Source organism: Elephas maximus, chromosome 1 (genome assembly GCF_024166365.1).
Source record: "Elephas maximus indicus isolate mEleMax1 chromosome 1, mEleMax1 primary haplotype, whole genome shotgun sequence".
Taxonomy (NCBI): domain Eukaryota; kingdom Metazoa; phylum Chordata; class Mammalia; order Proboscidea; family Elephantidae; genus Elephas; species Elephas maximus.
The window spans coordinates 176,238,922-176,264,230 of NC_064819.1; the positions used below are offsets into that span (position 1 = coordinate 176,238,922).

Genomic DNA, 25,309 nt, shown 5'->3' on the forward strand with positions numbered 1-25,309 from the left:
TAAGTATGGTGAAAGAATACAACCCTGACACACACCTTTCTTGATTTTAAACCACACAGTATCTCCTTGCTCTGTTGGGACAACGGCCTCTTGGTCTATGTGCAGGTTCCACATGAGCACAATTAAGTGCTCTGGAATTCCCATTCTCCACAATGTTATCCATAATTTGTTATGATCCACACAGTCTAATGTCTTTTCATAGTCAATAAAACACGGGTAAACATCTTTCTGGTATCCTCTGCTTTCAGCCAAGATCCATCTGACATTAGCAATGATATCCCTCATTCCACATCTTCTAAATCCGTCTTGAATTCCTGGCAGTTCCTTGTCGATGTACTTCTGCAACCATTTTTTAATTATCTTCAGCAAAATTTTACTTATATGTGATACTAATGATATTGTTCAATAATTTCCATATTCTGTTGGATCACCTTTCTTTGGAATGGGCAGAAATATAGATCTCTTCCAGTCAGTTAGCCAGGTAGCTGTCTTGAAAATTTCTGGGCATAGATGAATGAGTGCTTGCAGTATTGCATCCATTTATTGAAAAATCTCAATTGTTATTCTGTCAATTCCTGGAGACTTATTTTTCACCAATATCTTCATTTTAATAGTTTACTATTAAAATGCAATTATATTTTTTCTTTTTTCCTTCATTATCATTGGTTGTTGATCACATGCTACCTCCTGAAATGGTTGGATGTCATATCAAAAACTGGAAACCATCTATACATCCAACATTTGGGGAGTGGTTAAATAAACTATGGCATACCCATTTGTTAGAATATATGCAGTCATTAAAAATGACATTGTAGATAAGTACTGCATAAAACTTAATGGACAAGTATAAAGTGCATGTGGTTTAAAAAAAAAAAAGTTCGAACCCTTCAAAGGACATCCAATGAAATGTCTTCATTTTTCACTCTAAAACCAAAAAACCAAACCAATTCCCATCAAGTAAATTCCAACTCATAGTTACCCTATATATCTCACTCTAGAACCCTCAATAACTTTTCCCAAAGAAGCCACTGTTTTATGTGCATATATTTGTATGCACACCTTTTTATTTTTATTCAAATGATGAGCATAATATTATATCCACTGTTTGGCACTTAACTGGGTCCTTAACAATTTACCTTGGAGATCTTTCCACATCAGCAAAATACAGATCTGTAGCACGTTCTACAAGTCACAGAGTATTTGATTCTAGGGGTTTTATCATATTTGATTACTTAGTTTACTATTAAAATGCAATTACATTTTTTCTAGAGCTTTGCTATCCTGCAAACAATTCTGCAATAGATCTAGATAAAATGTTTAATAATATGTTGAAATATTCAAGATATTTGGTTAAGTAGAAAAAGCAGATTATAAAAGTGTATATAATGCCACTTTAATTTAGCGGTAAGTCTAGAAGGAGAGACTGTATGTATTAATAGCATCTACCTCAGTGTAGAATAACAGGTGATTTTAATTTTTATCCCTTTATTTATGTGTTCTCTATTATCTAAATTTTCTACAGTGAACATATGTCACTTACATAATTAAAAACATTAAAATAAAAGGTTTTAAGAAAAGTTTTGTGGAAGAGGTAGCATTTGGGATAGGACTTGAAAGACAGGTGGAATTTTGACTTATTCAGATACATAGAAAATATCTAGAGATAAAAGGAATAGTGATTGAAGCTACATGGGGTGAGAAAGTTTAGGCAAGTTGGAGGTAAAACCATCTAGTTAGGTTAGAACATAGAATATGTATAAAAAAGTTGTAGAAAATAAAGAGATTGGAAAATTTAGTTGAGGCCTTGCATGTGAGATGTATTTATATTAACACAGTAGGTAGTACAGGAAAACAGTAAGACAGGGATGAGCAAGGGCACTTCTATCATTTACTCAAAAATTTTAATTATCCAGAATATTCTTGAGCAGTTAGTTCAGCCAATAGTTGGTACTATATTTGATATGTCCCCATAAAGAAGTCAAAATTATATGAGAGATTTTTCAGAGAGGGAGTCAACCTAGAAGGAAAGAAAATGTCAGAAGGCAAATATAGTGAAAAGTATTAAAGAAATACCACTATATAAAATGAGACAGTGGTGATTCAGTGGTAGAATTCTTGCCTTCTATGTGGAAGACCTGAGTTCAATCCCAGTCAATGTACTTCAAGTATAGCCAACACTTGTCTGTCAATGGAAGCTTAAGTGTTGCCGTGATGCTGAAGAGGTTTCAGCAGAGCTTCTAGACTAAGACAGACTAGGAAAAAAGACCTAGCGATCTACTTCCAAAAATCAGCATCACAATGGTCCAATCCATTTGTGCATGGGGCCCTTCCCATGAGTCAGGTCTATCTGAGAGTAGTCAAGAACATCAACACCAGCTATATAAAATATCCTCAAAATCATCAATACTCACCATCCAAATAATTTCACAATAAGATACTCAAAAATTAAGTACTTATGCCACAAGATGCAGATGAGAAAGATGGCAAAATTTTAAGATTTCTACCAACGACGTGAATCAGGTAGACTATTTGAAACACACACTAATATACGTTCATGGTTATCACTGCAGAAAGCTAGTTTCCAAGGACATTGAAGGGGTCACTGGGTATCAGATTCACACTGCTGCTGTTCTAAACACTTCCAAAATCCAACCCAGAATATGACTCTTTTTAATGTTTTGTGGAGTAAATGAATGACACAATGGCAGTTCCCACAATCATCAGGAAACCAAAAATGCAATAAAATACTTCACATGGTCTCATCATACCCCATCCAAAGAATGTGAGTATTGATCTAAAACAATTCAAATCAATCCAATTCAATAGCTATCTAATAAACAGATCCTGTGGATCAACTGGTCAGGCACTATACTAGGTTCTTTATATACCTTTTTGTCTGTAATGATCTTGACAGTCTTGCATGGAAGATATCATTATCATACTCGTTTTGCAGAAAATGACTCAGAGGGCTTAATTCACCTGTGCTAGCTCACACAACTAACAGGACTCTTTGATTGAGAGCCAGTGGCCCTTCCACTGGGCAGTACTGCCCAAACCTTGCCAACCAAACCAAGCCCGTTGCCATCAGGTCCTGCCCAAAATACAGTATCCTGAAAATGTTATCAACGCTGTTCTCCTGTGGCAACACCAATATCAGAGAAACTGTGAGAAACTCTCAGGACTCATGTCAAACATAGAGCTAAATTTCTTGAGCTAATCAGAATACACAGCACTGTGACAAACAACAAAAACAAAAATTTCTAAAGAAAGAATTGTGCCAAATATTTTTGTGGCAAGCCTCTTTCTTTGCCTGAATTTGCTAGCAAGATAAAAATTGGACAGAACAGTAATGAAATAATAACCATGTTTTTCACTGATTTAGGAATCAAACAGGTTCCTTTTTATACCAGGAACAAGCAGTTTAAGTCTTCAAATACAATACCTACATATTTTAAATATCTGAAATGCTCTTTTAAAAATCTCAAGAATTAACTTGCAATTTAAAATAGCTATAAATAGCATGGAACTGAGCAAAATGTTACTGATTTAAGCCAAGTGAGAAAAGGAACAAGAAAGAGGCTGTCTTAGTTATCTAGTGCTGCTATAACAGAACTACCACAAGTGGGTGGCTTTAACAAATAGAAATTTATTTTCTCACATTTAAAAAAAAAAGCGCACTGGGTTTTGTTTAGAGGTCTGAATTCAGAGCTCCAGCTCTGGGGCAAAGTCCTTGTCTCTTCAGCTTCTGCTTCCTGGTTCCTTAGAGATTTCCACGTGTCTTGCCATCTATCCTACCCCATCTCTGCTCTGCTTGCTTGTTTAATCTCTTTTATGTCTCAAAAGGCAGTGACTCAAAATACACTCTACACTAATTCTTCCTTATTAACATTACAAAGACAGCTCATTCCCAAATGAGATTATAACGACAGGCATAGAGGTTAGGACTTACAACACATATTTTGGGGGGACACAAGTGAATCCATAACAAGGCCCTTTTGCTATCTTTATAAAACCAAATTCCTTAGGAAAGAAACACAATGTTCTAAGAATAGAAAGAACATTTTCTTCCTGAATGCCCCACAGTTCCTAATAGCACCATCCTTTCATCATGCCTCCATAGGCAGCTTCCTTTCCCCCACCCCACAAAATAAAAGGCAGCGACATATCTGGTGGAAATAACTCAATATCTCTGAATATTTGATCATATACAGAATGAAAAAAAGAACATTACTTGGAAAATGCTTTTCATAATCTCCCCTGATTGCCTCAATAAAGGCAACCAAGGAAAAGCTGATACTCTGTTAGCAAATGCTCCCGTTTCTCTCCAGCACCATTCCCGTAGAATGCAGGACAGGTGAGTAGAAAGAAGGAAAGAAAGGAGAGGGGCCAAATTACCAAGGGTTGGGATGGCTCACTACCCAGCAAACATTTATCAAGCCCCAACTATGGGGAAAGCATCAGGATACAAAAATAAGTAAGACATACTGGATTGAATTTCCCTGTTAAGCACCATCATAGCACACTGTACTTCTCCTTAGTAGCACTCATTAAAGGGTCACATTTCTGTCTTCTGAGTTACATGTTAAATCTTAAGAGACTTATTTATCCCTGTATCTTTACTATTTAAGTACAAGACCTCACATATAGAAAATGCTTTAAAAAAAAAAAAAAAAGCTGTTGTCATTGAGTAGAGTAGAACTTCTGCACCGTAGGGTTTCCAAGGAGCAGATGATGGATTCAAACTGCCAACCCTTTAGTTAGCAGCCGAGCTCTTAACGACCGCACCACCAGGACTCCTAGAAGATGCTTGGTAAATATTTATTGGATGGACAGATGGACCGATGGATGGGTGGATGGATGGGTGGGTAGGTGGATGAGTGGATGAGTGGATGGGCATGTGAACAGAGCTGTGATATATAATCTGGTAATTACTACGTGTTTTTTTTGTTTTGTTTTGTTTTTTATGGATTGAATTGTGTCCCCCCCTGCAAAGCCCAGAAGAATCTTCCTATGGGGACCTGCTGGGCTAGGCACTGTCCTGCCTTCCCAAGGACCTGGAGTATGTTCTCCGGAGGGTGATGCCTGTTAGGCCAGGCCACAAGCAACGTCTAGCACAGGTGTTCCCATAAGGTATACTAGAGTGACCAGGAATCCGTGTGAGCAGACAGACTTGGGCCCTGCCTTCTCAGAGCTCTGACTCCAGAAGGAAGTCAGAAGGATAATGGCTAAATATTGCTGAGCAAGTACTATGTACAGACACTGTTCTGGGCACTCCCATGCTTACAGCTTGCTTGTCCATGAAGGAGGGCATGACTCTGCAAAGGGGGCACTATCTCTAATCCCATATTATAGATGAGGAAGCCGAGCACAGAGTGCTTGAGTGACTTTTGCTGATTACTTAACACAGCTAGGCTCTAGGTAAGAAAGGGTGGGAAGGGCTGAGATGGGAAAGCGCAGAGCAGCCTCCTGGCGGGGGGTGGGGGGGATGGGTGAGGTTGCTTCCTCCAGAAGGGCATCCAGATTTCCTCCAGCCTAGGGGCTCCTACAGGGCAAGAGGGCAAGCTCCTGAAGGGCAGGATGTCCAGGCTAGGTTTGCTAGCACATTCTGCCCATTTCTCAGTTCCAGTCCTTCATTCCTTCTTGGAACATGTATTTATTGAGCATCTCCCGTGTATCAGGTTCAGTATTGGGCCCTGTGAACAAGACAGACATGGTTCCTGCTTCAGGAAGCCCATGGTTTTTTAGGGGAAGATACAGATGGGGCCAGCTTTATGGATTGAATTGTGTCCCCCCAAATATGTGCTGGAATCCTAACCCCATAAAAAAAAAAACCCATACCTGTGATATAATCCCATTTGGGAATAAGGTTTTCTTTGTTATGCTAATGAGGCCATATACTATAAGGTGTGTCCTAAACCTAATCACTTCTAAATTATAAAAAGAGCAGATCAGACACAGAAAGAAGCAAGCAAGCACAAATGGGGGAAGATAGATGCCTTGTGAAGATTGACAAGGAAATGAGGAATACCAAAAGAGACAAGGATCTCCCCCAGAGTTTGCAAAGAGAGAGCCTTTCCCTAGCACTGATGTCCTGAATTCACATTTCTAGCCTCCTGAACTGTGAGAAAATAAATTTCTGTTCTTTAAAGCCACCCACTTGTGATATTTCTGTTACAGCTGCCCTAGGAAACGAAGACACTATGCCATGTGAACAGAGGCATGAACAGAAGAAAATGGGCCCTGTGAAAATGAAGGAGTGAAGATGGCTTATTATGGGTGGATTTGATTTTCTTTTACCCACCACCACAAAACAATTTAATATAGATTTAGTTCAATCTAATTGAATAATTCTTACTTTTTATCTTATTTCTCTTCACTGCAGCGTCATCTGTCTTCTGACCTAGATGAAATTAAAACAGTGAGAAGAATCCATTTTCTGTCACCTTTGCACTTTCTAGCACCTCTCGTAATCGAAAAGGATAATGTAAAATAAAGCTTACACTCCACTCTACAGAAGATGAAAGCAGGTGATAAGTTGCTTGCCTGCAGGTTATTAATCAGCTGTCCTCTGGGGTGTGGTGTTACGAAGCTGTGTCGTGTAATAAACAGCAGGCAAAAGAATAATCTCAATTTTCTGACTCTGAAGTGCAGGCATGTGCTATAAAATTAAATTGACATCTGTTAGCAGGCTTGTCACATGGACGGTTTTTTCCTGCAGAATCTGGAATAAATTAAACCTTAAAATAAAACTGGGAACCGAGAGGCTGCTTTACATAATTCCTTCTAATGGTGTGCTGAGAACCCCTCGCACTGCCTTTAAAGAGTTCTCCTAAGAAATGTTTCATTATTTTAATTGCAAAACTGTTGAATGCCAGTCCATGCCAGAAAATTTTGTTTTTTAAAAGATCCTTGTGTTTTTAACTCAAAAGTAGCAAATGAAACTTTCCTAATATATTCACTGGCTTGAAAATAAATCAGATTTTTTGTTTGTTTGTTTTTTACCTCCAACTGAAACTATAACCACCTTTCCCCAGCACCTGGAGTCTGTTTCATGGGTGTTGGTCTGTTATGCTTGGGCATCTCCGAAAACTGGCACGGCTGAGCTCCCGAGGCAGAAATGGCCGGCAGGGTATGACCTTGCAGGATTTGCTCCGGAACACATTCCCTTAGAGCATTCACTAATAGGATAGTCAGTTCTCAGTGCTCTTCCTGTCATAAAGCATTAAGCTTTTCTAACACACATAAATGAACTTGCGCAACCCTGTGAATCTGAGCTGCACAGCACTGCGCTGAACATAACATCCCTCTACCAACTTACAGTCTCCTTCAGGAGAGGAAAACACACAAAAGGGGTCAAGGGACCTTCGTGGAACTTATAGCTCCTCTATGCCCTCAGATTCACTTGGCTCTCATTCCCAGAACTTCATCAACGCAACAAGATTCTCAGACAAACGCGCCCACCTCTGGTGCACAGCTACTAAGAAAAACAAATGCCAGCTCCCTGGACGCTAATTTCCCTCATATGTAAAATCTTCCCCTTTTGTAATAACACTGGGTTTGTCTGAAGCTCTCAAAGAGGCAACGGCCAGTCCTAACGCTCCACAAAATAAAACACAATCTGGTCTCGTGAAAACTCATTCACTTCTCTCACTAGTCAGTTCATTTGCCTACACAACATCCTCAAATGGAAAGAGTTCCTATCATCCACCTTACAATAGGGGAAACTGAGGAACGGGGGACACAAAGACTTGGTGAGGAGACAGGGAGGTGGCAAGCAGGAGGTGACAACTACCCCTTCTTGGTTAAAGTGATTTTGCAAACAGTTAAAGGGCTGGTGTGAACAGTCATAAACAAAAGCCTGGAGATTTGAGTTCATCCAGAGGTGGCTCAGGAGACCGGCCTGGTGATCTACTTCTGAAAAATCAGCCACTCAAAACCCTACGAAGTACAGTTCTACTCTGACACACATGGGGGCGCTATGAGTGGGATCAATTCAACAGCAAACTGGTTTATGCACACAAGGGTGTAGAGAGATTTGAGAACGAAAGGCTGAGTCACCAAAGTCCTTTCTATACGAGGAGGTTCCTCAGAGGGTCACGTTCATATCACCTGATCACAATCGCCTCAGGGAGAGCTAGAGGGTTCCTGGGCTCCACGCACAACCAACTAAATAAGAATCTCTGGGATTGAGCCTGGAACCCCAGTGGTGCAGTGGTTAAGCGTTCAGCTGCCAACCAGGTCAGCAGTTTCAATCCACCAGCTGCTCCTTGGAAATCCAACGGGGCAGTTCTGCCCTCTTATAGGGTCACTATGAGTCTGAATTGACTTGATAGCAATGGGGTTTGGGGGCATTGGGCCTGGGTTTGACAATTTTAATCAAGCTCCCTGGGTGATTGCAATTCTCTTGTGGTTGTGTTCCTGGTTTGTTTTGGTTTTTTTTTTTTTTTTTGGTGTTCCCAGTTTTAACCCTAAATTTTAAGAACTACTCTGTTGTACAGTTGGGAGTGGGTCTCTGGATTCCACCCAGGTTCACACACAACCCTGCCAGTCACGCCTTCTGCCCAAGGGAAACTGCGTGGAGAATGTACTGAAGAAAACACAAATTGCAGCTAAATCCACATGCGCCTAGTTCTTTCATCACTACGACCTGTTTTATCTACATGCTAGCTAATTACCGAATAATTGAAAAATCATTGAGAAGAGCCGAGACTTTGCTAAAGAGCAAATGTGACCACTATACATGAGTAAAAAGAATAAAACACCAAAGCTCATTTCCTAAACGTTGAATGTGGCAGTCCTAGACTCATTTTCCCAGAATGGCTCGTCCTTAGGGTCCACTGTAGATTGATGGAGACAGAAAGATGTCTCTGCATTTCAAATTTCAATTCAGTACCGTGAATGACTCATTACAGCTAAATTGCCACTGGCTTATTTCACAGAAACACAGCACCATCATGATTAAATAAATAGCAATTCCACAAGATGAAGGTGCCTTCAAACACACAGAAAGACACAAAACTCTTTGAAAAAGAAATATAAACCAATTAAGGTAGAAGATTGTACTAGGATCTAAAAGAATCAGCTGAACTTCTACCTTTACCACAACATACATTATTTTGGTATGGTTTTCCACCCAAACTTTCTTCTGAAGCATCAGCACTAAGGCCTCTGGATGCTCTAGATTGCCGTTTATTAATTCCAGGGTTAAAAACCAAAACAAACTGGTTGCTATTGAGTCAACTCGGACTCAAGACAACCCCACGTGTGTCAGGGTAGAACTGCTCCATCGGGTTTTCAGTGGCTGATTTTTCAGTTGCATATTTCTAGGTCTTTCTTCTGAGACACGTCTGGGTAAACTGGAACCTTCAGCCTTTCAGTTAGTAGTAAGCAAGTTAATCATCTGCATCGCCCAGCAACTGTAATTCCAGGGCAGTTGGTGTCAAATGACGAGGTATTCAAATCTTGATGCCTTACACATTTGATTTTGGAAGGTATTGGGAGAAAGCCAAGCTGACAAGTATCTTTTGTATTTCCCAAGGCTTTGAACCAGTTTGTTCTGGTTCACACACCTGCTGAGAATCTGCATTTCTAACAAGTTCCTAGGTGATGTAATGCTGCTAGGGAGTAAGGACCAATTCTGAGGACCACTAGTAGAGCAGCAGTTCTTAAGATTTATTATACTAAGAGTCACCTGGGGATCTTGTTAAAATGAAGAGTCTGATTCAGTCTGATCCCCAGGTGATTCTTATGTATAATAAATTTTGCGAACCTTTGCTCTATTAGTGGTTCTTAGAATTGGTCCCTACTCCCTAACCTGCAAATTAGGATCGCCTGGGAACTTATTAGAAATGCAAATTCTCAGCAGGGGTACAAGCCCTGGTTTCCTGAGGACATTGCTAGGTATTTGGGATGAGATTTCATATGCTAAATGGTCCCCGCCCTTGAGGTACACAAAGCTTAGTTAAGAACACACATTTGAGAATCAATGTCAAGCTCAAGGGTATGTAGTTTACATACACATTAAATTTGAGAAATATTGACATAGAATCTGACTTCTTGTTCTTATTGCTGGTGTCACTGAGTCAATTCCAACTTATGGCAACTCCATCTGATAGTGCAGAACTGCCCCATAGGGTTTTCTTGGCTATAATGTTTAGGGGCCAGATCACCAGGTCTTTCTCCCCTGGAGTTGCTTGATGAGTGGTTCAAACTGCCACCTTTTTGGTTAGTAGTCAAGCACTTAACTGTCTGCACCACTAGGGCTCCTGGAATCCGATTTATGGCAATAAAAATAAACATTTCAAAATCTTAGGTAGTTTTAATATATGTTAGAAAAAATAACTAGGACAGCTAACTCTTGAGTCCATGGATTCTAGTTCTCCAGATAATCCTAAATAAAATAGGTGAATCGATTTAAAGAAAATTATGAAGGCAAGATGTGCCCCTTCTATGCCTTTGAGTCAATTCTGACTCATAGTGATTCTATACGACAGACTAGAACTGCCCCATAGGGTTTCCAAGGAGCACCTGGTGGATTTGAACTGCTGACCTTTTCGTTAGCAGCCTAAGCTCTTAACCACTTGGCCACCAGGGCTCCATATATGTATGTGTGTGTGTGTGTGTGTGTGTATAAATATATATATACACACACACATACACACACAAAAACAAAAGCAGGGCTTGAAAACAAGATAAACATCTTTATGGACTAGAACACAGCACTGAGCAGCAGGGCTGAAGCCAGGATCTGCTGGGTCCCTGTACTAAAGAATGAGGCAGCAGTGGTGTGGGGTTCAGCTCCTACAGGGAACAGAACTAAAAGTGCTCTCTTGAGAGAGCGGCCAGAGCCAGATTTGTTGATTAAATTCAAGGGCTGGAGTGGAGCTCCCTGACTCCAGAAAGAAAACATAAATAAACTGCTGACAATCAGTGGCTGGGGCTCTGGCTTAAAGTCAGCCACTAGCCTAGGGAGATGGGAGGAGAAAGACTCATCCTAACAAACAACAAATGAACCAGATCCCAGGTGGTTCAGTAACTGAATATTTTCAATATCACTGGGGAAGAAGAAACTCTCAAATGCTTATATAAGACCAGGTCCTGAAGCCTATTGCAAAATTATTAGGCAAGGAAGGACAAAACAAAAAAGGAAAGACAGAAGCAAAACCAAACCAAAAACCTCCCATGTAAAATGAGCCAGTGTCATGGATTGAATTATGTCCCCCCAAAAAATGTGTGTATCAACTTGGTTAGGCCATGATTTCCAGGATTGAGTGGTTGTCCTACATTTTGTGATTGTAATTTTATGCTGAGAGGATTAGTGCGGGATTGTAACACCACCCTTACTCAGGTCACCTCCCTGATCCAATGTAAAGGGAGCTTCCCTGGCATGCGGCCTGCACCACCTTTTATCTCTCAAGACATAAAAGGAAAGGGAAGCAAGCAGAGAGTTGGGAACTTCATACCACCAATAAAGCAGGCCAGGAGCAGAGTGTGTCCTTTGGACCTGAGGTTCCTGCGCTGAGATGCTCCCAGACCAAGGGAAGATGGATGACAAGGATTTTCCTCCAGAGCCGATAGAGAGAGAAAGGCTTACTCTGGATCTGACCCCCTGAATTTGGACTTCTAGCCTACTAAACCCAAAAACCCAGTGCCATCGAGTCAATTCCAACTCATAGCGACCCTATAGGACAGAGCAGAACTGCCCCATAGAGTTTCCAAGGAGTGCCTGGCGGATTCTAGCCTACTAGGCTGTAAGAAAACACATTTCTCTTTGTTAAGGCCACCCACTTGTGGTATTTCTGTTATAGTAGCACTAGATGACTGAGAGAGCCAGCAAACCAAATTCCAAAATCCACACAGGAATCAAATGATGAGAGAAACAACCAATCAAAGCAATAATTAGAACATTATTTCATTCCAAGATTAAATTAATGTTGTTAAACAGTCTGACAAAAGTTTGAAGCAAGTGTGCTTAGGATGCTCAGGCAGTCAATAAGGATAATATCTACTGTCAGAAACATACAAGCAGTGACAACACATTTTGAAACAAAAACATGAATAACTGAAAAAGGACAGACAGAAAAAAATATCCGTTAAAAACCTTGCAAGTGAAAAATATAGTCATTATAATTTTAAAAAATATCAATAAATTGGATAAACTCTAGACTGAACACAGTTAAAAAGAAAATTTAAGATCTAAAACCATCAAATCATACTAGACAGGAACTGACCCAGAAAGTTAGAGAGATCAACATTTTAAAATATGGAAAAGCATTTAAGAGACAAGGAGTATAGGCTGAGAGTCTCCAAAATACACCTAAAAGAGACTCCAGAAGTAGAAAATAAACAAAATGGGAAAGAAGCAATGCACAACATTTTATTTAATGTTTTCAATATTCACAGGGTACAAAATTCAAAAGCTACAGAGAGTACACAGCCCCTTCCTCAGCTATCCAGTTCTTCTCCCTGGAGGCAACTAGTGTAACCAGTTTTCTTCTGTATACTTTCAGAGAGATTCTATACATATAAATCATGTGAACGTGAACGGTAGAATGGTAGCAAGCTGCATAACTTGCCTATATTGAGGTATAATTTATATACCGTAAAATTCATACATTTTAAGTGTATAGATCAATGACTTTTGACATCTGTGTATACTCTTGGAGCCAACAACACACTCAAAATATAGAACCTTTCCATCACCACAAAACTTCCTTTGTGGACCTTTCCACTAAATCCCTACTCCACTACCCTATTCTCCAGGTAACCACCACTCTGATATCTATCACCATGAATAGTTTTGCCTCTTCTATTCATATAAATGGAATCATATAGTACGTAGTCTCTCGTGCCCGGCTTCCTTCACTCAGTATAAAGTCTGTTAGATTCATCCCTGTTATTTGTATCACTAAGTTTATTCCTTTTTATTGCCAAGTGGTATTCTATCATATGAATATACCATAACTTCTTTACCCATTCACCTGCTGATGAACATTTGGGTTGTTTCCAATTTGGGGCTATTACGAATAAAGCTGCTATGAACATTTGAGCACAAGTCTTCGTGTGGGCATACATTTTCATTTTTCTTGGGTAAATGTCTGTTGTTTTTTGTTGTTAAGTGCCATCAAGTTGGTTCCAATTCATAGTTACCCTGTGTACAACAGAATGAAACACTGCCCAGTCCTGCACCATCCTCATAATTGTCGTTATGCTTAAACCCATTGTTGCAGCCACTGTGTCAATCCATCTTATTGAGGATCCTCCTCTTTTTTGCAGACTCTGTACTTTACCAAGCAAGATGCCCTTCTCCAGAGACGGATCTCTCTGACAACATGTCCAAAGTATGTGAGACGCAGTCTTGCCATCCTTGCTTCTAAGGAGCATTCAGGCTGTATTTCTTCCAAGACAGACTTGTTCATTCTTTTGGCAGTCCATGGTATATTCAATATTTTTCTCCAACACTGCAAATTAAAGGTCTCAATTCTTTTTGGTTTTCCTTATTCATTGTCCAGCTTTCACATGCATAGGAGGTGACTGGAAACACCATGGCTTGGGGCAGGCACACCTTAGTCTTCAAGGTGACATCTTTGCTTTTCAGCACTTTAACGAATCTTTTGCAGATTTGCCCAATTCAATGTGTCTTTTGATTTCTTGACTGCTGCTTCCATGGCTGTTGATTGTGGGTCCAAGTACAAAGAAAACCTTAACAACTTCAATCCTTTTTCCATTTACCATGATGCTGCTTACTGGTCCAGTTGTGAGTATTTTTGTTTTCTTTATGTTGAGGTATAATCTATACTGAAGGCTGTGGTTTTTGATCTTCATCAGTAAGTGCTTCAAATCCTCTTCACTTTCAGCAAGTAAGGTTGTGTCATCTGCATATCGCAGGCTGTTGAACGAGTCTTCCTCCAATCCTGATGCCCTGTTCTTCTTCATATAGTCCAGCTTCTCAGATTATTTGCTCAGCATAGAGATTGAATTGGTATGGTGAAAGGATACAACTCTGACACACACCCTTCCTGACTTTAAACCACGCAGTATCCCATTGTTCTTTTGGAACCACTACCTCTTGATCTATGCACAGGTTCCTCACGAGAACAATTAATGTGCTAATAAATGCCTAGGAGTGGGTTTTTTTAGTCAATTGGTAAAGGTACATTTAACTTAATAAGCAATTGTCACACTCCTTTCCGAGGTGGTTGCATCCCTCCTCCCCACCAAAAAGAAATATTTGAGAGTTCCAGTTACTCCACACCCTCATCATTGCTTGGTATCCTCAGTCTTTTTAATTTTAGCCATTTCAATGCTTGTGAAGTAGTATCTCATAGTGGTTTTATTTCTCTAGTGACTAATGATATTGAGCCTCTTTCCACGTGCGTATTTGCCATCTGTGTATCTTCTTTGGTGAAGTGTCTGTCAAATCTTTTGCCTATTTTTTAATTGAGTTGTTTGTCTTATTTTTTATTTGCAAGAGTTCTTTATGTATTCCAGATACAACTGCTTTGTCAGATACATATGTGGTAATGTTCTCTCCCGGCTTATATGTTCTTAACAATGTCTTTCGATGAACAGAAGGTTTCAATTTTTATGAAGTCCAATTTATCTTTTTTTCATGGTTTACGTTGTATCCTAAGAAATCTCTGCCCTCCTCAAGGTCCTGAAGATTTCCTCCTATATTTTCCTCCTAGCAGTTTTATAGTTTTAGCTTTTACGCTTAGTTCTATGTTCCGTTTCGAATTAATTTTTATGAAGATGTGTGGTAAAGGTCAAGATTCTTTTTTTTTCCCCGTATAAATTTCTAGTTGTTTCACACCATTTGTTCAAAAGACTTTCATTTCTCCCACTGAATTACAGTGGCACGTTTGTCAAAAATCAATTAATTGTATATGTGTGTCTATTTCCAAATTATCTTTGTGTTCTATTGATCTACATGTCTATCTCTATATCAATACCATACTATCTTCATTGCTATAGCTTTACAGTCACTCTTGAAATCAAGTACTGTAAGTCCTCTAACTTTGTTCTTTTAAAAAATTGTTTAGCAATTGCCTGGCATTGTAACTTCCTTTTCTTAAAAATATATCTCAAAAATTGTTCCTTATCAGTATACAAAGATTTGCTTTTTCCTTTTTTCATCAGCATAATAAGTAGTCCATGAAAAGATGTACAATGGTTTATTTAACCACTTTTTTTTTTATCCACAATGGTGAATATGTAGATTATTTCCTATCTTTTGCTATTACGAGCAATGCTGTAAAGTAAATAACCTTATTCATGTATCAGTTCACACATATGGGAGTATAATTGTATAGCAAATTCATGGAAGCAGAATTGCTGGGTCAAAGAGTATTTGCATTTCCTTTTATGATAAATATTGCAAAACTGCCCTGCATACAGATTTATCAGTTTACATTCTTGCTACTTTTTGTCTTTGATAATCTGATGGGCGAAAACATTGTCCTTACACGTAGTTTTATTTGCATTTCTGTTACTAAGAGCAACTTTGAGTACTTTTCATATGAGCCATCTGTATGTCCTTTTCTGTGAACTGTTTCACAATCTTTAATTTTCTATTAGCCCTCTGTTTATGAAAGGAGTTGTAAATATTTCTCCCAGTTTGTTATTTGTCTTTTAATTTTGCTTTTGGTAGTTTACTATGTAGAAATTTTATATTTATATGTAATTAATCATTCTTTTTTAAAAATACAATTTGTCTTTTTTTGTTGTTAAAAATATACACAGCAGAACATACAGCAATTCAGCAATTTCTACATGTACAATGACACTGATTACATTCTTCAAGTTGTGCAACCATTCTCACCCTCTTTTTCTGAGTTGTTCCTCCCCTATTAACATAAACTTTCTGCCCCCTAAGTTTCCTACCTTTTATGAGTTCCTCACTCAGGATTATAAAAAAATTACTCCATAGTTTTTTCTGGTACTTTATGGTATCATTTAAAAAAGAGATAATTTATTATTTGATCAGTTTGGAATTGGTTGTTTTTTGTTGTTTTGTTTTGTTTTACATAGAAAGCATCAAGTATGGATCAAAATTAATTGTTTTACAAATGCCTACCTAGTTGTCCTCATACTTTTTTTTGAAATATCCATCTTTCCCACTGATTTTTGATGCCACCTTTAAAAAAAAAAAAAAAATCTGCATATATTTGGCTCTCTTTCTGGATTTTTATTCTGCCCATTGATCTGTTTGTCTACTCATGCAACAGTGCCATTTTGCTTCAATTATTATAGATTTATAATAAGTTTTAATATATCATAGTGCTAGTCAGCCTCCTTTATTACTCTTCTTTGTCATAATTTGGCTTTTTTGCTGGTTAACTTTGATATGAATTCTACAATCAGCTTATCTAGTTGTATAAAATAAATAAGAATCCTATTGGTAATTACAGTGAGATCATACTAAATGAACAGATTAACCTAGGAAAGATTAAATCATTATGATAGTGAATCTTCCTATCCTTCCTATCTTTGAATTTGTTCAAGTGTTCTTTTAAATCCTTGAGTGGTTAGTCTTCTCATAGATGTTGTACCTTTCTTAAGCTTATTTTTATATTTCTTGTTGTTTTTATAAATAATGTTTTTCTTCCTTTTATATTCTAACTATTTATTTATAAAGGTGTAGTTTTCAAATTTTTGTGTTACACTCAGACAATTCATTAAATTATTTTATTGTTTGATACTTTTCCATTGGATTCTCTTGAGTTTTTCAGATATAGAATCATATTATCTGCAAATAAAATAATTTTACCCCCTTTTCATTCTTACACCTAAATGTCTTTACCTTATCTAATTGTGTTAACTATTATCTTAAGAGCTATGTTAGTTAACAATGGTAACTACATACTGTATGAGTCTATTTATATAACATTCTTGAAATTAAAAAATTATAAAAATTGAGTGCAGATCAGTGGTTACCAGGAGCCAGGGATGAGAGCCAGAGGAGGGAGGTAAGTGTGGTTATAAAAGGGAAACACAATGGATCCTTGTGGTGATGGAAATGTTCCTCATCTCTACTGTATCAATATCCTGGTTGTGATATCATATTATAGGTTTGCCACTGAAGGAAAAGAATCTCTCTGTATTTCTTACAACTGCATGTGACTCTACAATTATTATAAAAAGAGTTCTAATGCAGTTTAAAAAAAAAAAAAAGATGATGATGATAGAATCTTTGTTTTATCCTAACTTTAGTAAGAGTATTTCTATTGTTTCCACATTAATCATGATGCCAGCACTTGGGCTGAAATATACCAAAGTAAGAAGAAAGAAATTAATCCAAATATATCATTGACAATAAATGTGAATGGGTTAAACTCACATATATAGATACATATGTGTGTTATGGAAGTATCTATCCATCCCTTTTCACTGAGTTTATTATTATTATTATTTATAGGATAATATTTGAAAATTTTTCAGGAGAGGAAAGACATGCATCCTAAGATTAAGAATGTACTTTAAGTGTTAAGCAGAATGAATACAAATAAACCCACATATAGACATTTCAGTGGAACTGTAGAACACCAAGTATAAAGAGAAAACCTAATAGGTAGCAAAGAGGCAAATTATATACCAAAGAATTGGAACTAGACAGATGATTTCTCACCAGCAATAAGAGATGCCAGAATACAGCGATAATTCAAGCCATGAAAAGACATGGAGGAACTTTACATGTACATGCTAAGTGAAAGAAGCCAATCTGAAAAGACCACATATTATATGATTCCAACTATTTGACATTCTGGAAAAGGCAAAACTAAACACACAGTAAAAAGAGCAATGGTTGCCAGGGATTCATGAGATTGGGGGGAAGGAATAAATAGACATAGTACAGTGGACTTTTAATCCAGTGGAACTATTCTGTATGATACTGTAATGGCGGACATGTGACATTATGCATTTATCAAAACCCACAGAACTCTACAACACAAACAGTGAACTTTAATGTAAACTATGGACTTTAGTTAGTAACAATGTATTGATATTGGTCCATTAATAGTAACAAATATATCCCACTAATGCAAGATGTTAATAATAGGAGAGAAACTATGGGGGAGAGGTACATGGGAATTCTCTGTACCATCTCCTCAATTTTTCCATAAACATAAAACTACTTTAAAAAATAAAGTCTATTAATAAAAAAAAAAGTACAGAAAAGCAAAAGCCCAACTTAAGGAATACAAATTAGTTCAAATATACCAGTAATCACAATAAATATACTTGAATTAAACTCACCTATTTTTTATTTAAAGACATAGATTATCAGGCTGGATTTAAAAAACACGATCCAACCATATATTGGGTACATATTTTATACAGATAAACTCAAACTATATCAAAAGAATAAAAATAAAGGACTCTAGAATGACAAACACTGTATCAAAAGAAAGCTGGTGTGGCTAATATCAGATAAAATAGAATTTAAGGCAAAGATTTCCAGAGATAAAAAATGACATAATATATACATATGGTTAAATTTTCTTCCTGAAAGAGCATATCATGTTCCATTTCTAGTAGCAATGTGTATTATTCTCAAAAAGCATTCCAGTACAGGGTAGTATCAATATCTTATTTATATTTGCCAATTTCATAAGCAAAAAAAAAAAAAAAAAAACCCGGAATCATCTGTAGTTTAATTTTAAAGCCCATATTCTCTCAAACACGGCAACCACACAACAGAACTGATGTTTAGTAATCAATGGGGTGCTTCCAGCTCAGGTAGGCAGATTAGTACTCATGAAAGGGTCCAAGTGGACACCTGAGCCACAGGGGCTGGGTCAGTGGACAAGTCCTGAATCTGAAGAGGCTAGAAGTCTGGCTCCACCCCAGGTGCCTGACCAGCAATCCCTAGCCACTGTGGTCCACATATGCCCTGTGTGGAGTGAATTCCAATTAATTCTCAGCAGCTTATTTAATTCCTGTACAGCATAGTATTTACTTTCTATACAATCACCAGCAAAGCTGTTCAGTGCCTGAAGCAGCAAACAATAATACTTCTCTAGAACCACGTCTAAAGGACCAACTGCCCTTCAGTTTCAGACAAAGCTTTCATGAAAAACTCTTGACTGGAATTAGGTGCAGAGAGTAATTTCCAGAGGAATCTCTGAAAATATTTTCCCGACAAAGAAATGTTTTCTATAATATTTAGTAAAAATTTACTAAAATTTTAAGAAAAATTCAATTTACTGAAATCAGCTGAGTGACCAATTTGTGCTAGGCACCTTGCTGGAGGTATGCTCTGATCTTATTCTCAAAATAATCTTTTGAGGTAGATATTTTGTCCCCATCTTACTGATAATCAAATTTGAGGGCCAGGGAAGTTAAATGACTTGTTCACAAGGGGATCCATGACTTAAACCAGATTAAAGAGCTTGCAGAGAAAAGCACTACTGCAGCTCTGTTATTCTTAGTTAAGATGGGTGGCGGGGGGAGTCCTCATTAACCAGCCTGGATCATTTAGGATACCCCGAGTGTGTAACAGACTACAGGAAAAAAAAGTATACATTGTGACTAGCATGAGCAGAAACTTCTGATTCAATATTTCCAGTCACATTCTAGAAAAATTATGCTTAGTTACAGCAACAGCCATTTCAGCAAAGAGCAAACAGTTCATCATTTCAAGTAATGCCGGATCCAGGTGATTATTATTCCCTGACAGAGTGGGTTTCTGGTTCACATGCTTTTGCTGATACAGCTGCTCTCCCTTGAAGCTTTAGAAAGGTTTTTTGATTTATAGTTTGAAGTGAAAATCATCAAAGAGTTTTAGAAGCAGTAGGAGAGCCATCTGCATCCTTCTGTTACCGTCTCAGAATACTGCCTTTCATTTTTGCCTACATTGCCTGAGTGGCTGGAATCTAGATATGGATTAAGAGGAGAAAAATAGCCTAACGTGGAAAGCATCACAAAACAATATGAGCTATTTTAAAGTCATGAAGGCAACAAAACAAAACAAAGCAGCAACTAAAAACTCTTTGGTTTCCATAGTCACTTCCAGAATAAAAGACGGAAGATGGCAAGGCAAAAGCACTGACATTTTTTCATGGTTTTTTTTTTCTATTTGCTCTCGCTGCCAAAACCACGTCCTACTTACCAGCGTCTGTACACATGCAGAAAAAATGAAAATAGACAGTGCTTGCTACAGGCTACAAACAAGGCTTCCTTTTATCTGGCACCGCATTAGCTCCCAGAAGCATCTTCCTAATGGAAGCAATCACTCACCGATGGGCTTAGATTTTGTTTTCGTTTTAAACCATTCACCAAAAAAATTTCTACAAACAAATGTCAGTACCTTTTAAATTCTGCAACAAGGGATTTTTTTTTTTTTCTTTAAGTGGCAATTACATGCCTGGCAATTCTGAACCAGGGTTCTTTCATTATTAATGTTTTTAATAAAAATAAGTGGCCTTTGGAATATAAGCAATCCTTTGAAACATCTCTCTTTTTTAAGGATCACTGTAAATATCCTCTGTTTCTCAGGAGCAGTGTTGTAATAAGGCTTTGTCCTTCAGGCTCAACATAAAGGTGTAGCCAGTGCAGCTCTTCGGGAGCTGAACATAGTTCAGGCACGTACCTGGTTATCTGAAAATATTTCCCACAGGAAATGTAGCTTAGATAAATTTTATTCACAGATTTTTTTTTTTAAGTCTTCTTTTATCCTCGCCTTCACCAAATCTTTTGTTAAAATATTATTGAAACAAAGCAAAATGGCTTTGAGTTTCACCTCTTCGCTCTACTCAGTCTTTCCTTTGAAAAGTGGGGAGTGGAAGGGAACAGGATGTGAAAAGAAATAAAGGGGAGCAGGAGGCTCCTAAGTGAACACAAAGAATCAGTATTTAGCTCTTTGACTAATCTAGAGTTGACGTATTAGAGAGTCAAGCCTGTAATTTTCAGCTGTAAAAACCAGGTCTATGATGGTAACGAGTGGTAGAAAAAAATGAAGTTCTGAAAAATGCTCCCCACTTCTTCCCACACATACCTAAAAAAATTAATAGCACGTTGAAACGGGTTCGGATCATAGATTTTACTCTCCTCCACTCAAAAATCCTATATATGTTTCATTAAGGCTGTTGTTGTGTGCCATCAAGTTGATTCCAACCCATAGCAACCCCATGTGACAGAACAGAACTGCCCCCACACGGTTTTTTTTTTTTTTTTTATTTGGCTGTAATCCTTACAGAAGCAGATTGCCAGGTCTTTCTCCTGAAAAGCCTCTGGGTGGGTTCGAACTGCTAAGCCTTCGGTTAGCAGCCAAGAACTTAACCACTGCACCACCAGGCCTCCTCTCATCAAGACTACAGACCACTAAGGGCTACGTACACTTGGCGGCCAAGCAAAATACTAATCAATAGTTAATCATATGTTAAAAGAACAGCAAATTTTTTGAAGTTGCTCTTGAAGAAGCTCTTGCTGTTTAATAATGGGAGTTTAAAAAATAAAAGAAGAGGAGGAGAAAGACCAATACAGGGGAAAAGCCCTTTTATTAAAGAGCAAGAGCCAACTCAAATTAAAAATAGAGTCCCATGCACACTGTTTTGGATAGAAAAACACATTCCGACATGTTCCGAAACAACAGGCCAAGTCCAAGTAAAGATTGGAGATCAGACACAAGCCAACTGCAATCAGAATTTCTCTAGCTTTGCCTATATAGGATGCAATTAGCTCAGGTCTACTGCACTAAAAATCGCTTTCAAGGAAACAAAAAGTCCAAGGACTGTGTTTCCTCTTTGCTGTCCATTCACTATAAACTATTTGCAACGATTTGATGTTCTTTAACATGATTATATAAATTTCAGGACACATAATGTCCAGTCAATTTTATAAAATACACTTAATCAAAGCTACATATATCTTCTGACCTTTAAGAGCCAGAAGGCTCAAAATAATTGTCACAGCAATGAGAAACATGATACAAAGCAACCTCTTATCAAATGTAAACCTGGCTCTGATTATTTTTCATATTTGAGGTCAACATATGTAGTTTGCATAGTCTGGGAATTTTAAATCAATTGCCAAACAGAAGTGGTATTCCTGAGCCCATGCTAGAAGTAGGTTTCTTAGTCTCTTTGTCTGGTCTTGACCAAGACCTTAGTACCACTCAACAGCAACTAAAATCCTCAAAGCAATTTAAATATCATCTCTATCCTCGCCAAAACTTTACATCTACAGTATTAACTCTATAAATAATGATGGTGATCATTTAGGTTAAAACTAGGCCTTCAACTATCCCATGTTGTTATCCCTGGTTTGAGCTGAAAAAAAAAAAAAAAAGCAGCTTATAAGTTTGTTAACTTTATTTATAAAACCAAATGTAAAACTCACCTTGTGATGCCCAAATTCATTCAAGATGGTTCCCAGCTTTCTGGTGTTGCTATGAGGTTTTTGGGCGGCAACAGCTGGATGGCGGTCTCGCCAGTCAATGGACAGGCGGTGATACCAGAGGTGCTGACCCTCCAGAATGTGAGCTGATTTAACACTAGGATCAAAACGATGCACTTCGCACCCGTTGTTGGCCATGCTAACCTCAAAATGGGTATCCTCATTTCCTAGCCTGTAAAGAAAGAGGATGAAAACCAATGACAAAATGAAAGTAATGAGGCAAAGTGTAAGACTGACACAATGATAGTTCCAAGGCCAAGGCCAAGGCCAATTTTCTTTGTCATATTAAGCCTTCTCCTGTTTTAACACATGGCTAATTGTAAAAAGGAAACCCTGATGGCATAGTGGTGAAGTGCTACGGCTGCTAACCAAAATGTAGGCAGTTTGAATCCACCAGGTGCTCCTTGGAAACGATATGGGGCAGTTGTACTCTGTTCCACAGGGTCACTATGAGTCGGAATCGACTTGACAGCAAAGGAAGTTTTTTAGTTGTAAACACTCGATGAACTTTATTTTGCAAAAAAAATTACACCTAAAAGCTTCTTGGATAAAATAGAGAAATTATCTGCTAAACACAGACCAGAGAGGCAGATGTTTAAACATGTAGGTTGGTTTTTTTAAAGATGTAAACCATAATTGCAATGCAACAAAGAAGAATTCAGTAGTCCAAAGAGATTTTCTCAGAATATGTCGCAAGTATACACCTCAGGATTAGTTTCCTTTAGGAGAGGTGTGTTCTACAGATGAGATCATTTGTCTTCATTCCTACAGGCCACAGTGCTGTACATGCTGTTTGACTTAAAAATGATAGATTTTTTTTTTAAGTCTGAGAACAGCAAATATTTTTTCTTCTTTTTTTCTTTATTGTGCTTTAGATGAAAGTTTACAGAGCATATTAGTTACTCATTAAACAATTAATACACATGTTGTTTTGTGACATTGGTTGTTGTCAACCCCATGACGTGTTAACACTCTCCCTTTCTCAGGACTGGGTTTCCCATTTCCGTTCGTCCAGCTTTCCTGTTCTCTCATCCTTGTCCCTGGGCTGGTGTGCCCATTTAGTCTCACATGGTTGAGCTACATGTATTACTGTTTGTTTTATGGGCCTGTCTAATCTTTGGCTGAAGGGTAAACCTCAGGAGTGACTTCAGTACTGAGTTAAGAGGGTGTGCAGGGGCCATACTCTCTGGGTTCCTCCAGTCTCTGTCAGACCAGTAAGTCTGGTCTTTTTCTAAAAACAATAGATGTTTTCTTAGAAATGGAGTGTATTTAAAAATAGTACAGCTTTTTGTGTGTGTGTGCTTTAAGTGAAAGTTTACAGTTCAAGTTAGTTTCTCATAGAAAAATTTATACACACCTCATTATGTGACCCTAGTTGTTCTCTCTATAATGTGACAGTACACTCCTTTCCACCCTGGATTTCCCGCATCCATTCAACCAGCTCCTGTCCCTTTCTGCCTTCTCATTTCACCTCCAGACAGGTGCTGCCATTTCAGTCTCATGTATCTACTTGATCTAAGAAGCACACTCTTCACAAGTATCATTTTATGTCTTATAGTCCAGTCTAATCTTTTGTCTGAAGAACTGTCTTTGGGAATGGTTTTAGATCGGGGTTAACAGAGAATCCGGAGGCCATGTCTTCCAGAGTTCCTCCAGTCTCAGTCAGACCATTAAGTCTGGTTTTTTTTACTAGAATATGAGCTCTATACCCCACTTTTCTCATGCTCTGTCAGAGACTCTCTGTTGTGCTTTTTGTCAGGGCAGTCATTGATGGTAGCTGGGCACCATCTAGTTCTTCTGGTCTCAGGCTGATGGAGTCTCTGGTTTATGGAGCTCTTTTGTCTCTTGGGCTAGATCATTGTAACTTCTACCCCAATTTCTCCCCCAATTGTCCATTCTCTAACATGACTTGGTAGAGTCCCTGAGTGGGGCAAACACTTAAGCACTCAGCTACTAACTGAAAGGGTGGCAGTTCAAATCTACCCAGAGGACCTCAGAAGAAAGGCCTGGTGATCTACTTCCAAAAGGTCTGAGCCATTGAAAACCCTATGGAATGCTGTTCTACTCTGAAACACATGAGGTTGTCATGAGTTGGAACTGATTCAACAGCAACTGGTTGTTATTTTTTTAACATGCTGTGGTAGATTAACTAGTTAGCCTTAATTTTTCATCCCTTCCTGCCTCTACACTACTGCCATGCTAATCATGAGCAGAGTATCCTTGCCTCCCCCCTTGATTTTTATGCTTGTGGCTTGCTTTGTAGGAGGAAGTGGCAGCATACCAGTTCTGATTCTAGGCCTTGAGCACTTCTGTTGACTCTTTTGCACCTCTGCTATCATCATGAGAGGAACATGCCCTGGCTAGTCTCAGAAAAATGAGAGAATTGAGGAGCAGATCCACCCCAGCCAATCCACAGACTTTCTATGAAAAGCAGAGCTTTCTTTAGCCACCTTGGCCAGAGGAACAGCCTCCCAGCTGAGCCCAGCATGGACCAGCTGAAGCCCAGATGTCCTACAGACATGGGAGCAATAATAAACAATGGTGGTTCTAAGCCACTAAGTTTTAGTGTGATTCATTACAGAGCAATAGCTAACTGATAGGTATTAGATATGAACCCAAGAGCTGCAGTAGAAACAACAAAGCATTTTTTAGTAGACATACTTGTTTTTATATAGATCAACAAGTAGAACTCACCTGCCCCCAAGGGATTTTTCACTTAACTGAATTTGTTGAAACTAGATGAGTAAAGCAGTGATCATGGGTCACTCACTGGAAAATGGCAGTTTTGTAGCTTCCCTAAGAAAATACTCTGTCAGAAAGTACTCATTAAATATAATTTGTATACGAACCTTATAGAGTAAAAAAATAAAAAAAAAATGTGAATAATTTCTTCCTCTATGAATTTTCAGAATAT

The 25,309-nt window shown here is 38.2% G+C and overlaps 1 protein-coding gene across 16 annotated transcripts in view; it reads right to left on the minus strand.

Annotated features, from left to right (window-relative positions):
• METTL24 (methyltransferase like 24) overlaps positions 1-25,309 on the minus strand; it is a 141,585-nt gene that overhangs the window by 48,558 nt on the left and 67,718 nt on the right. For 14 of the 16 annotated variants that reach the window (XM_049898737.1, XM_049898746.1, XM_049898727.1 and 11 more), the window contains one exon: positions 22,339-22,567. In XM_049898737.1, the coding sequence (XP_049754694.1) occupies positions 22,339-22,567 (229 nt within the window). Of the gene's footprint in view, positions 1-6,339; positions 6,401-6,452; positions 6,659-22,338; positions 22,568-25,309 lie in introns of those variants that run through there. The other 2 variants (XR_007519012.1, XM_049898760.1) reach the window with 2 other exon arrangements.